We start from the raw sequence: 15,000 nt of genomic DNA on the forward strand, positions 1-15,000 counted from the left end.
TTTTCAAGTCTTCTTCGGTCTTTCCGGCAGTTCACAGCAGCTTCCTGATATCAGCCTTTAGTTTGGTAAGCACTCAGTTCTGTAATTCTGTAATTTTATTCATTTTATCTTGGTTTCATTTCATTCAGATCATTTTAAGACATTTTGGACTTATTTTAGATCATTTTAGGTCATTCCTTGTTTTAGTAACAACGCCAAATGCATCGCATGCAGCTGCCAGTATGCATATTTCAGGTTAAAATCCCTGGAATCCAGTTGCAAAGAGCAGCATTTGATGGTACGTACTGTGGTAGAACCTCAAAAAAAAAACTCTAACTTTGAAGGGATTGAATAAAAGAAAACAATCCAAATGATCACGGTTGATTTGATATGGAAAAAGACCTTGACTGTGTCTCAGCAATCCTCAGGTGCGACATTAAATGAAACAAACGACAACAAACAAACAAACAAACATCAAATGACATGAAACAAAAAGGAATTACACTTATATTAATTACCATATCTTTCTTCAGGAACAAAGTTTAGGAGTCAAATTCAAGGAAAGGAAAATGCATGGCTTTTTTAATGATCTGGTAAGGGCAGTGTGTACTGTCATTTTGTAACATTTTCAGATTTAAGTGGTTTAGTGAATTGGTATTAAAAAGCCAGATTGTCCCTGAGATTGTTGATGCATTGTAATATGTATCAAATACTGTATACATGTAGATCTCTTTAAAATCTTGTGCTTAGCCTTTTGAAGCTGACTGAAGGCGAAATGTTCAAGAGAAGTACTGAATGAGAGAGGCAGAAACTCTATCAAGCCCAACCATCAAACCCACCATCTTTACAGTGCCATGTATGTTGACAATGTTTGTTTTAATTGGTTTTTGATAGGATCTTGTTTCTGATAGTGCCAGTGTGGGTATGAAAGTGAAGGTTCTCAGTCTGAGATAAATTATTATTCTGCAAGTTCCACTTATCCTGCTCTTCTAAGCTGTTCCATCCCTGGAAAAGGTGCGTGCTCAATAGGTATGGATTATAAAGGCATGCTTAAATTAGAATTCAAGTGCACTTTTAAAAATGTGCATGCCAGTTTTAATATCACATATCCACCACTTAAAAGGTTCAATTATGTCTCTGGTTTTTGTGACATCACATGGTAGGGAAATGAGCACATCAGCACATCTAAAATGTTTTTCTTTGGTATGGGGTCCTGAGTCTCCAAATTAGACATGCATGCAGAGCACAGTTTTATTTTACCCCCAGTCTCCCAGCAGTAGTTATATAATATAATAAAAGAATATTTAATAAGTTGTTTGGAGGTGACAATCCTCTTGATCTAGCTGATTTTACATGTCTGGAATTAGACAATGTAACTTCTAACTACTGGACCTACACTGTAAGTTGTCAATATATGAAGAATTCCGGTGGGATGGTTTTTAAATGCATGCCAAGTGATGCCAAGTGGAAGTTATTATAATGTTAATAAGGTTTGAAGAATAAAGAGTGTAAGTTATGGCAGTGGTTTGCTTACTTACATTGCTAATGGCTAATGGTGGAATGTGTTGAATAAGTTATGTCACCTAACTTGTAAGCCTAATCGTTACTAAAAATTTATTGGGTCTCTAGTAAGGTTTCTTTTTTTCTTCTTTTGTAATTGGTCAAGTCCCTAAGAGAAGGAGGTGTGGGATTGTGGAAAATTGATTCTGTGCTTACATGTAAAAAGAACATAACAAGATATGCTCTACTGTTATTTTCTTGTTTATTCATGAGATGCATATAAGCATGAGTTGTTTTTCTGCAATTCCCCATCCAGTAGGGGGATTTATAGGGTAAGTTAATTTCCGGTGTGATTCTCTATCTCTTTTTAGAGCCTCAACTGCTTGCCAAAAAGAAAGTTTGTTCCAAGGATCCAAATAACAGTATTCATGTTGAGGATGTGATTCCATATCAAGACTGTGGAGTTCAGAGCTCTTAGAGTAAGTTGACCTAAAAATTATTATGTATGTGAGCAGCATGACTTTGCCAATACAGAACTACACAAAGCACTGTTTGTGATCACTCCTAAAAGTGACCATCATTGTGAAATCTGTGACATATTATAAGCCCTGTGTTAAAAAGATCCTTTAAGTGACATCTACCCTAAGCGATGGCACCACTTTTTTGAATAACCAACTGGCCCTTTTCTCCTAAGCGACCAGTGCAGCCTTCAGAAAACAAGCATTAGCCAATAATGATACTTAAGGTTACAATTGGTAGCTTTCACTGAAGCGTGAGCTCTCTCTTTATGAACCATGTAGAAGTTCATTCAAGGCGGCCGGTATATGATTTTACAGAAAATTTGCATTTGCAGCTTCCAAAATTTATCAAATCGGTATTGCAGCTGCTTGACAAAAATCACTAAGAATTGCTGCTCGGTGGTAGGACAAATCCAGAAAACAAAACCTTCTGTGTATCTCTGTCTGCTAAACAAGCTACATGTATTACAGTTGCTTCTAGTTCGCGTTTCAAAATAAAGTTGCTACATGATTAGCAATCGGTGTAATTTTGTTCTGCTGAAGCTTATGCCAATTTGGTATTCCACAACACCAACTATTAAACATTTCCAGTTGTTTAACTCTAGACATACCATTACAGTGTAATTGTAACAGCAGGTTTAATAAACATGTTAAAGACTGGTTTTGGTTTTAAAATATCCATAGAAAACCACTGTGGTGTCCTCAAAATCATGTAAATTGATCAGATTATCGAAGTGTTAACAACATTTGAAATAATTTATCTTTAAATCAAAGTCTCCTGTGAGCCAACTCGTGAATGCAGATGACGCATCAGTATTTTAATTGAAATTAAGATGGCTACATACACTACCTTGAAAGCTAAAAGAAGTCATATCTTTGCCTGATCATGTAACGAGAAATAACTATATGTGTACTATAAAAATGATTCTAAACTTATTCCCTACATATTGTATAAGGTTATTCTGATGCGCCTTGGAACAAATTTTCGGGTGTTTTTTATTCAAAGTTCATGCAGACACTTCACTCATTCAATTTAAGACGCCGCACTTTGTGGAAAAACTTATAACTTTGCTCATATTAAATGAAAAATCTCCATTCTTGCATTAAAATAATTGTCAAATTTTTATCTACAGATTGAATAAGATTATTTTGATGCGCTGTGAAACAAATTTTCACTTCTTTTTTTATTCAAAGTTCATGCCGACACTTCACTGATTGAATTCAAGACACCGCACTTTCACTGCACATGCTTGAAAGTCAACAGCCGAATCAGCCAACCAACCTAGTGAAAAACCCACCATTGCTATCACTCGTTCATTGTGCATGCTCGCATTTACGAGTTAAAAATGGGTATGGAAGTGGTTCATTTTGCCAGCTTGCTGTGATGTTGGAAGGGAGTGCCCATAGTTTTACGCAACACGGCACAAACTTCAATAATCAGCCTGGTCATAATTGCATTTCTGAAATTGAAACCTCCCAGCATAAAATTGGAAATACAAAAATCTGATCATGACAGATTTAAACTACAACATGCAGGTGTCATGACTGCTCACCTATCCTACCCCCTTAATGTTGTAGTTGGCAACAAGACTTTTTTCTCTAAACATACATTTTGTATTTTTTGCACAAGAATTTAAAATGGGTGTGGTTTTAAAAACAATGGAAGCAGTGCATTTTGCCAGCTTGCTGTGATATTAGAAGGGAGTGCCCATAGTTTTACGCAACACGGCACAAACTTCGGTAATCAGCCTGGTCATAATTGCATCTCTGAAATTGAAACCTCCCAGCATAAAATTGGAAATACAAAAATCTGATCATGACAGATTTAAACTACAACATGCAGGTGTCATGACTGCTCATGTATCCTACCCCTTTAATATTGGAGTGGGCAACAAGACTAAATTTTTCTCTAAACTTACATTTTTGAATTTTTTTAAACCAGAATTTAACAATTTGGGCCCATTGGACAATGGGGCAGAAAAGTTTCAAGTTGTTCAAAGCTTAGTTTTTTTGTACAAATGTTTTCACCAGAGGACATTCACTTTTTTTTACTGTTAATCCTGGTTATGGATCTTCTGTTGTCTAAGTGTAGAGTCGTCCACTGTAAATAAACTTTTCTTAACAGGGGAACATATGTTGTGGATGTTGGAACATAAAGTCTGTTCATACAATGTATTTATATTAGACAATAATGTTAGTCTCCTGCAGTGGAACATTCACAATTAATTAAATTGTAATAGCAACTGGAACCACAATGACAGACGACTTCTTCCTACATACTCCTGCACATCAAAAGCTCAACGGTATGACCATGAAAAAACTGTAATAATCAAGACTGAGTGTACTGAGACAGCGTATTGTTGCAATCTGATCCCCCATTGAATGAAACAGTACAATTTCAGTCAATTTCAGTCAATTCCAGTAGCTGTGAAAACTCACAGACAGATTTTTCAGTTCTTAAGATATTTAAATCTCATTGGGCTGAATTCTATTACCACAACCTCGAATCTTTCAGCTTTTAGTGGTGAGTTGGCCCCAGGGTGTTATGGCACCCTGTAAACTAAACATGACCTACTCTGAGAAAACCTAACTTTTAAAATGCAAAATCTGCAATGAAACCCAATGGGAAGGAGAAAGAGATGGAGGTCAAAGAATAGCTGCCTCTGTCATGAGATAAGTAACAAGACCATCCCCAGGCATTGATATGTTATGTTTATTTTTAATACAGTTCCCTGAAAAAAGGGTGACGATCAGGTTATTGAACTGTGCAAAACATAAAAAGAAGTTGTATGGTTTAAGATAGTGCCACTTTCAGTTCTTCAGTTACTTCACCATTTCATTATGGATATTGGAACTGCAGGGATGTTCCTCAGCACTAAGAAATAATTCCTGGATTCTAAAGCAATAACCTGTGAACAGGCTCCCAAGTGGGGTCTATGGCAAAGATGAAAATCGAGCTCTTCCTCGCCCCATACCGTGCTCCGCCCGCCCGGCTCGCCGATTTTTCTTTTCACCCTATACCCCACTTGGGAGCCTGTTCACAGGCTATAAAGCAAATGCTCCATGCAGATAACTGATTTTGGTAGCAAGTCATAATTGCTTGTATTGTACCCATTAATAAGTGTTGTGGAACGCCGAATTCCAATTACCATAATGAAAGACAAAACTTCTGTGCTGTGATGATATTTAAATCTCATAGGTTTTTCCCTGCAAACAACCACTTCACATCTCTCAACTGCATGAACACCGCCAGCACAGTTTCCCAAACACTTCTTTAAGAGGTGATTACGGCTAATAAGAATACCACCTTGATTCATTTTGTTAAAAACAAAATACTGCCTTTTTCCTGTCCGTGATTCCAATGTCAGTACAGGCTGGTTTTCTCTCTTGACTGATGGCCAAAGTTGTTTAATAATGTTGGACTTAACAATTTTATGGTAAATCAAATCAAAAACTTCTCAGGAAATGTTCATAGTGAAATCTCCTCTCCATGGTGTCGCTAAAGTTGGTTTTGAGCGCAGTCTTCTAATTACGTTTTCGTGAAGCTTTTTCAGTGTCCTTTTTGACCATTCCTTGGATGGGAATCAACTTTTGCAAGTCTGGATTTCGACCACTAAACGTTGTATTTCTCTTCGATGACTCCTACTGCTGCTTCGAACTCAGCAAAAAAGCATGAAATATCCCTCAACTCCGTGCCGTTTTCTGTACAAGACATGTACTCCTCGAAAAACTGGCTTATTTGATCAGAAGGAGGATTTTCCAGAAAGAGCTTGGCCGCCATATTAGATTCTACCAAAGCCCCCCAAAATTCTCCCATGACAGGCTGCGCGCCTCTGATGATCCACATTGGATTACCTATGATGGTCTCAAAGGAAGGCAGCGTCTAGGAACTGGTCTCACCGGCCGTGCACACTGTAGGAAAGGGAATCCTATCTCATTGCTTTTTTTGTTCAGATATAAAGTCTTTAGAAATTCTCTCATAAACAAATTGGTGTTTCAACCAAATGTATTACAGTTTTCCTTTTTCCAAGAATCTTAAAACCTAATCTTTTTAAAGTTTAAAATATACTACAAATACGTGACTCTCAAAACCTCGCGAAGCTAGGGCTGGGCGGACAATCGATTTGAAGTGAAGGAATGTGCTAAGGCAGCTATAAGAAAGTATAAATTGTCACTAATAGGCCTTTTGCAGTAGCTGGTCACATGATCAACTTTCCGATCAAAAACAGTTCTCCTTTGGAAAGTTTTGTTACAAGGTCTTAGGAACTGAGAGAGCATATTTAAAGTAGGTTAATTACCCGTAAATTTTTATCCACATATCTCAAAAGTAAGATTAGAAGGATTTGTACTGGAAAACTCCTCAATCTTTATAATTCTTCGGGTCATACTCAGCCTCATCCAGTGATAGGTAATCATGATCATCATCATCATCATCATTATTATTATTATTATTGTCAGTAAGTATATCACTCTTTCCAATATTAGTTTATTCCATGGTCCCTATATTTGTAATGCATCTTCCTCCCCCCTTTGACCCAACAGTCTATTATTATTGTGCTCCTCATGTGTTCAAAATCAAGTGTCGATGTTTCCAATGCAAACTAAATGTAGCATTTTTTTGTTATTTTGTTCAGATAATCAGATTTCTTGTGATTATGAGATGGGATGTGGCTGAAATAGAGTGAAAAATTATACAATTGCATAATATCAGAACCTTGGTATCATCTTCAACCTTATTGGCCTTTCAAACAGACACAAAGAGACAATATAGGTTGGTTTCCATGCAAACACGTGCCCTTCAATGAAGAAAATCAATAGCTCAGCTATGGCAAATAATCCCATTAGTAGAAGTAGTTGTTTATTGGCACGTCCTCTTATAAGTTTGGCAAGTAGTCTCCATAAGTAGTCGTGTAAGTATCATGTCCCCATAAGTTTGGCAAGTAGTCCCCATAAGTAGTTGTGTAAGTATCATGTCCCCATAAGTTTGGCAAGTAGTCCCCATAAGTAGTTGTGTAAGTATCATGTCCCCATAAGTTCGGCAAGTAGTCCCCATAAGTAGTCGTGTACTATCATGTCCCCATAAGTTTAGCAAGAATTAAAATTCCCGTTAAGTAGTCAGAGGGGAGTTGATGAAACCCCAGGAAGCAAATGTCTTGACTTATAACAAACAAGCAACCAAACAGCCTTCTTCTTCTTCTTCTTCTTCTTCTTCTGCATCAGAAGAGGTGGTCCTCGCAAGTAGGGTATCACTATGGAAACACAGACCTCACAAGTTAGGTGAGTATGTCCCCATAAGAATTGTATGGCAAGTAGTACCCATAAGTATTCAAAGTTGAGTATTGGGCAGGTCCTCATAACTAAGACCCCACAAAAAAAATTGAAATTTCTGAAAGTCTAATCAAGTGTTTAAAGAGATGGGCAAATAAGCTACCAAACATCCATATTTTTTTTTTCATACCTCCAATAGAAAGGGGGGTCCTCATAAGAGGTGTATGGAAACACAGACCTCACAAGTTGCCAAAGGTGAGTATGTGTGTGTTGACTAGGGTATTGAGTAAACCAAGTGTGTAGACTAGGGGGTAAGTGTACCAAGTGTGTAGACTAGGGGGTGAGTTTACTAAGTGTGTAGACTAGCGGGGTGAGTGTACCAAGTGTGTAGACAAGGTGTTTGGGTGTATAAAGTGTGTAGACTACGGGGTTGGGTGTACCAAGTGTGTAGACTAGGGGGTTGAGTGTACCAAGTGTGTAGACTAGGGGGTTGGGTGTACCAAGTGTGTAGACTAGGGGGTTGGGTGTACCAAGTGTGTAGATTAGGGGGTTGAGTTTACAAGTGTGTAGACTAGCGGGTTGAGTGTACAAGTGTTTAGACTAAAGGGTTGAGTGTACAAGTGTGTAAACTAAGGGGTTGAGTGTACAACAACAACCTTTTCCTCAACATTGACCTTTATATTGTACGCGCAAAGTGTGGTTTTCTTTTGCAGCCAGTGTATCTGAAATGCACGTTATTATCCGGAAATAACTTCAATGTCAAACTGTTTGACGTATTTATATTTCGTGATAAGAAGAGTTTGGTGTTTTAGTAATATTTATAGAATTATTTGTGCACGCATTAAAATTAGAGGAGAGGTCTTGTACCCTTGAATAATAAATATACAGTATAACGCGTTGAAAAGGGGTTCATTCATACATAACTAGTTAGCAAAAACTGAACAACAACATAAACAGCAACAGTGCTACTTTTAAGAAAGGCAATAGAATCATTTCAGATGTGACGTCATGTCATGTGACTTTGCGAACCATGAACCTAGTTTAATGGCCTTAGCTCCCACGAGTCTCCTGTAGCTCAGTGGTAGAGCATCCGAACTAGTAATCGGAAGGTCTTAGGTTCGACTCCTGATAGGAGCACTCGGATTTCTTTTTTCCGAGTATGCCTGCGTCACTTTCATGAATAAACATCATTCTCATTCATTCACCAGGCTGGAAATATACCATCACATTTCTTTCATATACCACACGTTCGACATTCAAATCCTAGCAGTATGCAGGATGTTTGTCCCATGAACCTAGTTTAATGGCCTTAGCTCCCACGAGTCTCCTGTAGCTCAGTGGTAGAGCATCCGAACTAGTAATCGGAAGGTCTTAGGTTCGACTCCTGATAGGAGCACTCGGATTTCTTTTTTCCGAGTATGCCTGCGTCACTTTCATGAATAAACATCATTCTCATTCATTCACCAGGCTGGAAATATACCATCACATTTCTTTCATATACCACACGTTCGACATTCAAATCCTAGCAGTATGCAGGATGTTTGTCCCATGAACCTAGTTTAATGGCCTTAGCTCCCACGAGTCTCCTGTAGCTCAGTGGTAGAGCATCCGAACTAGTAATCGGAAGGTCTTAGGTTCGACTCCTGATAGGAGCACTCGGATTTCTTTTTTCCGAGTATGCCTGCGTCACTTTCATGAATAAACATCATTCTCATTCATTCACCAGGCTGGAAATATACCATCACATTTCTTTCATATACCACACGTTCGACATTCAAATCCTAGCAGTATGCAGGATGTTTGTCCCATGAACCTAGTTTAATGGCCTTAGCTCCCACGAGTCTCCTGTAGCTCAGTGGTAGAGCATCCGAACTAGTAATCGGAAGGTCTTAGGTTCGACCCCTGATAGGAGCACTCGGATTTCTTTTTTCCGAGTATGCCTGCGTCACTTTCATGAATAAACATCATTCTCATTCATTCACCAGGCTGGAAATATACCATCACATTTCTTTCAAGAGGAAAACCTTTCACATTTGTTTACAAAATGGCGGTGAAATAGACGACAAAGCGAGGGCTCTTACCTGGCTATTTCGAAGGCTAACACCTAAAGGAAACTCAACAGTGATATTTAGAGTTTAGTTGCTCAGAAATAAAAATTGATCTTTTCTTATCCGTTTTCTACAGTTTGCCAGTTATTTTCCTTACAAACTAACTCAGTGTTTCTTAATCTTGTTAAAAAGTAACGTGTTTTTGCTTTCAAAATTATCTAAAATCGAATTTTTTAGTAATGTAAATGGTTTCTGGGTCCAAAATCTCTTCGGGAGCCCAAATTTTAAAAAATCAGTGGTTCTCGAGCCTGGCCTCCACTCCACCCACCAAAGCAGCCAAGAAGAAACTGCGCAACTGAATCTCATTATTATAAATTTGATTCTATTCAGGAGCCCGCGTTGTTGCCTGCAAAAACAAGATGGCGTCGCGAGTTGCAAAATTACTTTGTACCTGTGCCGGTTCTGTACGTTCCTCTACGTTTAAAGGAGCACAAAATAAACGCCTTTCCTCTCAGATTTTGGTGAGTGTTCTGTATTAATGTTTTTTAAGTCTTTAATCGAGTGTTTTTATGGTCTAAATTGAGAATTTAGTGTTCTCGTGCATATTTCATCATTCGAATACCGGTATTACTTAAGTATTGCACTTGTTTCGTCTCGATCGGTTGATTCCTGTAAATTTTAGATTGATCTAGTGATAGCAGCGGTTAAAATGGTTTGTATTTGTTGTCAGTTTTGCGACTTAATGATTAAGAGCCGCGTACATGTTCCAAATGTACAAAGTTATAATTAATGTGATTAAGATTATATAAGCTTGACAAAGCAAATGAAACTGCATTTTTTACTCATGGCGTGCTGATGTTTGGCTCTTCGATATTTAGTTTGTAGGTTCTGTCCATCTTATAAATTTAAATCCCAGTTCAAACGTCGTTATAACGTTGACCTCAATTCATGCAGACTTGAATGAATTGATTAAGCACCATGCACCACAATAGCGAGACGTTTGAACCAGGCCTAGGCTTACACAAATTAAGTACAACAATCTACTCTAGAAACAAGATAATGGTTGTGTAAACATGCAGTGAATACATTACTGGAGGCCTTTAAAGTTGCTCTTAAAACTTATCCTTTTAAAAGCTTCCAGATAGAGTTTAAAGCATAGTTTAGTAGTAATTTTGGATGGTAATGAACATGTCAAGATGTTCACATGGAACACGCACAATATAAATTGGTTAATTCATTATTTAAATCTACTAGAGATGTTTAGGAGTGCATTAAACACGTGGGTGTTGTATAGCCAGGGATTTCATTAAGATTTTGAACAGTTTTTGGCAAGAGGTTAGTCCAGGGGTTGGAGGGTAGGGGTACTCCCATATGCATACTACATAGGTATGTGCCACTGTGAAGGGTATGTTTTGCAAACAGTTTTATATATCTAAGTTAGGGTTTAGAAATCAGGGAATTTGGGTGTAGAATAGGGTCGTATCAAGGAACATTTAATCTGGAACAGGTCTCTAGAGTTCTGGAAAATAGCAAGTGTAGGATAGTGTAGGTACAGTATTACGGTGTCTAGTGCAGAATAGGGTGGCAAAATGCGGCTGAACATGGCCTGGTATATGGCAAGGGTTTCACTGAGACCCAGTGACACACCTCCGCCCAAAAATCCTCTGAGTACCCCCCTCCCACCAGGGAGGATAGTGCCCCTGGCAGAAATAGTTAACTTGAATATGTTGTGTGGCCTTATGCTATTACCTGTAGATACCCTGTTACTAACAAAAGGAGTTGAAGTTGTGGTGAGTGAGAACCACTGAAAATAGCTCCTGTTATGAGAGACTCTCTCTATTATCTTGAGCTTATACTGTAATTCTCTTAAATTAATGGAAATAAACCTAGCAAAACATTTTACCTCAGGTTATGAAATGGACACCTCCCCACCCAAAGTGGACAGTCCCTTCACAGTTTCTACTTCAGTTTTATTAACCATTGTCAAATCAACAGAACATCATAATTAGTTTCTATAAATCCTTTATCAAATACTGGGCAACAAAAATAATCTGCTAGACTGATGAAGAGAGATGACAGTGCAGTTATATACACTTGTAGCTATAATGTGGAATGACAAGAGAAGAGACACTGTGAATGAGGTTGTCATGGCTGGTTACTGCAGTGAAGATAGCCAGCCACTCAGATTTTAAAAATGACGAAAAAGACAACAAGAGTTAGAGGTTTTGTTTTGTTTACAACTGGCTACTTTCCTGGTGGAGCTGGCTTCACCTAGTAACCTTAATAACAGCTTTGTGTACATTAGAAATAAGCACCCTGCTTTGTAAAGCCTTAACATTGATCAGCATCAAATTTTCCCTGTAATATTAATGCTTATTCAACCTATGAGGTCATGACATTAAGTATATCATTGATCACCTAAGGTGAATTTTCTTGATATTTTAATATCTTCTCCCCCGTACTTTTAAAAGAAAAGTATGGGGACAACATAGGAGAATTTGTTCTTTGATATTAGGGGTTAAAGGGTTAATTAATAGTAAGGGTGCCAGGGAGGCACTCTGCTATTAGAGGCTTTGAGAACCAAGTTTACAGCTAACCACAAACTGCGGTTTAAGGTTTGAAGTTTGGCAGTAGAAGTTGTGACAGTTTATGCATTTAAATTGAAGAGAGCAAGAGCAAATGCAGGGGCTGCCATAATGAATGTCCTTTTTGCTCTGAGTGTTGGTGTTTCGGTCAGTGGGAAAAAATGTAAAATTATTGCCATTTTGATGTTTTTGTTTGCATGAAATGAATGATAAACAGTTGTTTTGTATATATATCTGCAACATTCGTGCATGGAATAATAGAAATTCTTGGCCATGTAACACTGAGGTAAATAACTTTGCAAAAACCTACCTGCTGCTGTTGAAAGCATACAAAAAATAACCTTGAACGTGACGACAAGCACTAGTCACATGACTGGCTGCGGTTTGCGATGTAAACATGGTTTTAAAGGTCTGCATTTTGGTCTCTCCCTTTGTAAGTCAGCAGGTAAATACAGGAGTGTTCAGAAGGCTTAACTCCAAATTACAGCTTATTTTATATTGTGAGCTTGTTGCTCCCATGTCATGGACGCTAATGTATTTGACAAATGGATTGCAGTTTTCTATGATTAATACTCTTGTAGACCATAAAATGACATTATAAAATGTTCAAAACTCAAGTGGAATGTTCCACTGCCAAGTTTTGAACATTTTATGGCATCGTCTTATGGCCTATAAGAGTACAGACCGCAGAAAACGGCTGTTGATTTGTTTTTTACAATAACATGGAAAAAGTGCAAGCAGACTTGGCTATATTTTCTGTTCAGAAAGCGGGCACGTTACTGTACATCTGACATCATTTCTGTTGTTAATACTCTTATAGACAATGGCTATGAGCCAATCAGCATGCAGGAATTTTGATAGTTATCGTAAAATTCACTGTTGTTTTATTTTTTATTGTTTCATTGCAGATGCTGCAGAGGTTCTCAGATCCAACAGGCGGCTGTTTGAACAGAATGTTCAGGAGGCAATGAGAGGGGGCTATGTAGGAAGTGTTTACTTTGAACGGTGTCTCAAATAGCATTACTGCAAGCAGAAGAGATTCTCCTCTATTTATGAACTGTCTTATCTGTTGAAGTGGACGTTTGATAGAATTAAGCACCAGGAAAAAGTTGGCATATAATACCTGGTGCTTACATGAACATTTCAGAACACATCAATCCATGAACTGTGTACTGTGGATTTGTGCGTGAAACATCATTGCTCTTACTTTTCCCAGAGCTCAGATATTTGCTTGCATGGTTACTGTTTTAGCCTTTTTATTAAGTCCCAAGGATCAATTCCAAAATTCCCTGTGCTCTTTTTCAGTTTCAATTTGCTTTAAGATAATTTGGCGGTTAACCAGATGTTTTTTTTTTTTCTGGAATAATGTCATTGAGTTTTGTAACCTAAAAGATGTTGATTTCTTTGGTGGCTAAGGCGGTTAAACTGGTTGAATAGGTGCCTATTTTTACATCACGGAAAGTTGACTTTAAATGAAATAATCTTATCGTTTGAGAAATGTATGGATAGTAGTGGTTACCAGTAACATGAACCAAAACTCATTTCACCTAGGTCTAAAACTACACAAAGGTTCCATAAATTTTCATCAGGCATGAATTTTCAATAGCAAGGGACCATTTTATGCTTGGTGTGTTCACTGAAAAGTGGACACTCAAGTTATTTCCATGTGTGAAATCTTGTAGAAGAGGGTTGGGATGGTTCTTTTTGGTAATGCTTGTTCCCATTTCCACCTCCAAAACATCGATAATTTATTGTTAAAGTGCATATGAAGCAGAATTTATTTTTGCGCAGTTACAAAATATTATAATGCACAAAATGTAAGATTCCAAGTTTTGAGTTGAATAGGGTGAAAAGTGACGATTTTACAAGTGAGAGAGAGATTGGGTTGAGTTTTTGTGAAATTTCCTCTTGTGACTCAAGGTTGGAGACAATAGTTTTGTCTGGCCTTCTCTAGTTTTGTTTAGCCTCTATGCTTCTCTTTTGCTCTATCCGCCATATTGTACCCAACATTACATGTTTAACAACTATTTTTTGGGTCAAAATAGTCCAAATTTCAGCACTTGTAAAATCGTCAAGTTTCACTCTAGAAATCTGAAACCTTGGAGTCTTACATTTCAAATGTTATACTTAATAACTGGGCAAAAATAAATTTTGTTTCGTAGTCCCTCTAAGGGCAGCTGCATAATAGAAATGGTTATCAATCCAGTTGGTAAATTGGCCTGGCTTATATACACTAGGAACAAGTAGTCATTGATTTTATGGATTTCTTTGGTTTCCATCTCAAAACATATTTCAATTCTTTGCGAGTTTTTATGTAAGCACACAAAGCTGTAAATGTTACGGAGGGAGGGAATGCTGTATTGCTATCTGTGTTGAATCTACAATAGACATTTTGTACAGTTGTGTATAAAATAAACAGACCATATTATGCAACGGTTTAGTTGGATTTTTGTTGTACGGTTTATTAGTGAAAGCAGACTTGCTTTAAATTATGCTTTATGAGCATGGGCGCAGAATAAAATGGGAGGAAAATTGAGCAGAAAATGCTTAAAATGGAAAAGATTTGGCAAGTCTACCCTGTTTCATAAACTTTCTTCCAAATTACTACCATTTTTCAAATTAGCCCTTCCTGCCCTGTTCAAGGTAAATAGGAAATTTGCAGTATAAGCGATCTCGTTGCTTTTTCGGGTATTTTTTGCCATTGCCTAAGAAAACATGAAAGATACTTCGTGTCTACAGGTACAGCCTTAGCCTACGTGTAGCCGTACCCACCCCCCGAAGAAAAACGTTTTCCTTCGGGGGGTTGGTATGGCTACACGTGGGTTAGTACAGCCTGCGTTGTGTCCTTTCGCACAGTGATGAGCTTGTGACTCCGCTCCTGACCTTAAGCAGGAAGAAGGAGGTTCCTTTGTAATGCTGTATTTGGATTTCCTCATGGTGAAGTATAGACGAAAACAAAATCAGAGATAACCAAAAATACTTAATCCAAGGTTTTGGCAATAAGTTTGTGGATGTAAAGGCCAAACTGATTTATTGACCTTGGGCGAGTGCAAAACGCAGTTCCCCCCCCCCCCCCCTCCCCCCGCCCATTTGGACTCCATC

At 37.9% G+C, this 15,000-nt stretch overlaps 1 protein-coding gene across 18 annotated transcripts in view; it reads left to right on the plus strand.

The window, feature by feature from the left end:
• Nucleotides 1-14,331, plus strand: part of LOC146487721 (uncharacterized) — a 72,981-nt gene extending 58,650 nt beyond the window's left edge. For 7 of the 18 annotated variants that reach the window (XR_014867874.1, XR_014867875.1, XR_014867876.1 and 4 more), the window contains one exon: nt 9,704-9,819. Coding sequence is in view for 3 of the 18 variants with exons in the window: in XM_085126394.1 (XP_084982520.1) it covers nt 7,127-7,274; nt 9,704-9,834; nt 12,807-12,869 (342 nt within the window). In the remaining 15 variants the exon portion in view is untranslated. Of the gene's footprint in view, nt 573-873; nt 1,009-1,850; nt 4,950-6,362; nt 7,275-7,464; nt 7,532-9,703; nt 9,838-12,806 lie in introns of those variants that run through there. The other 11 variants (XR_014867868.1, XR_014867869.1, XM_085126419.1 and 8 more) reach the window with 11 other exon arrangements.
• Nucleotides 14,332-15,000: the final 669 nt, after the last annotated feature.

Source organism: Pavona decussata, unplaced genomic scaffold, assembly GCF_977016875.1.
Source record: "Pavona decussata unplaced genomic scaffold, jaPavDecu1.1 SCAFFOLD_13, whole genome shotgun sequence".
NCBI classification, from domain to species: domain Eukaryota; kingdom Metazoa; phylum Cnidaria; class Anthozoa; order Scleractinia; family Agariciidae; genus Pavona; species Pavona decussata.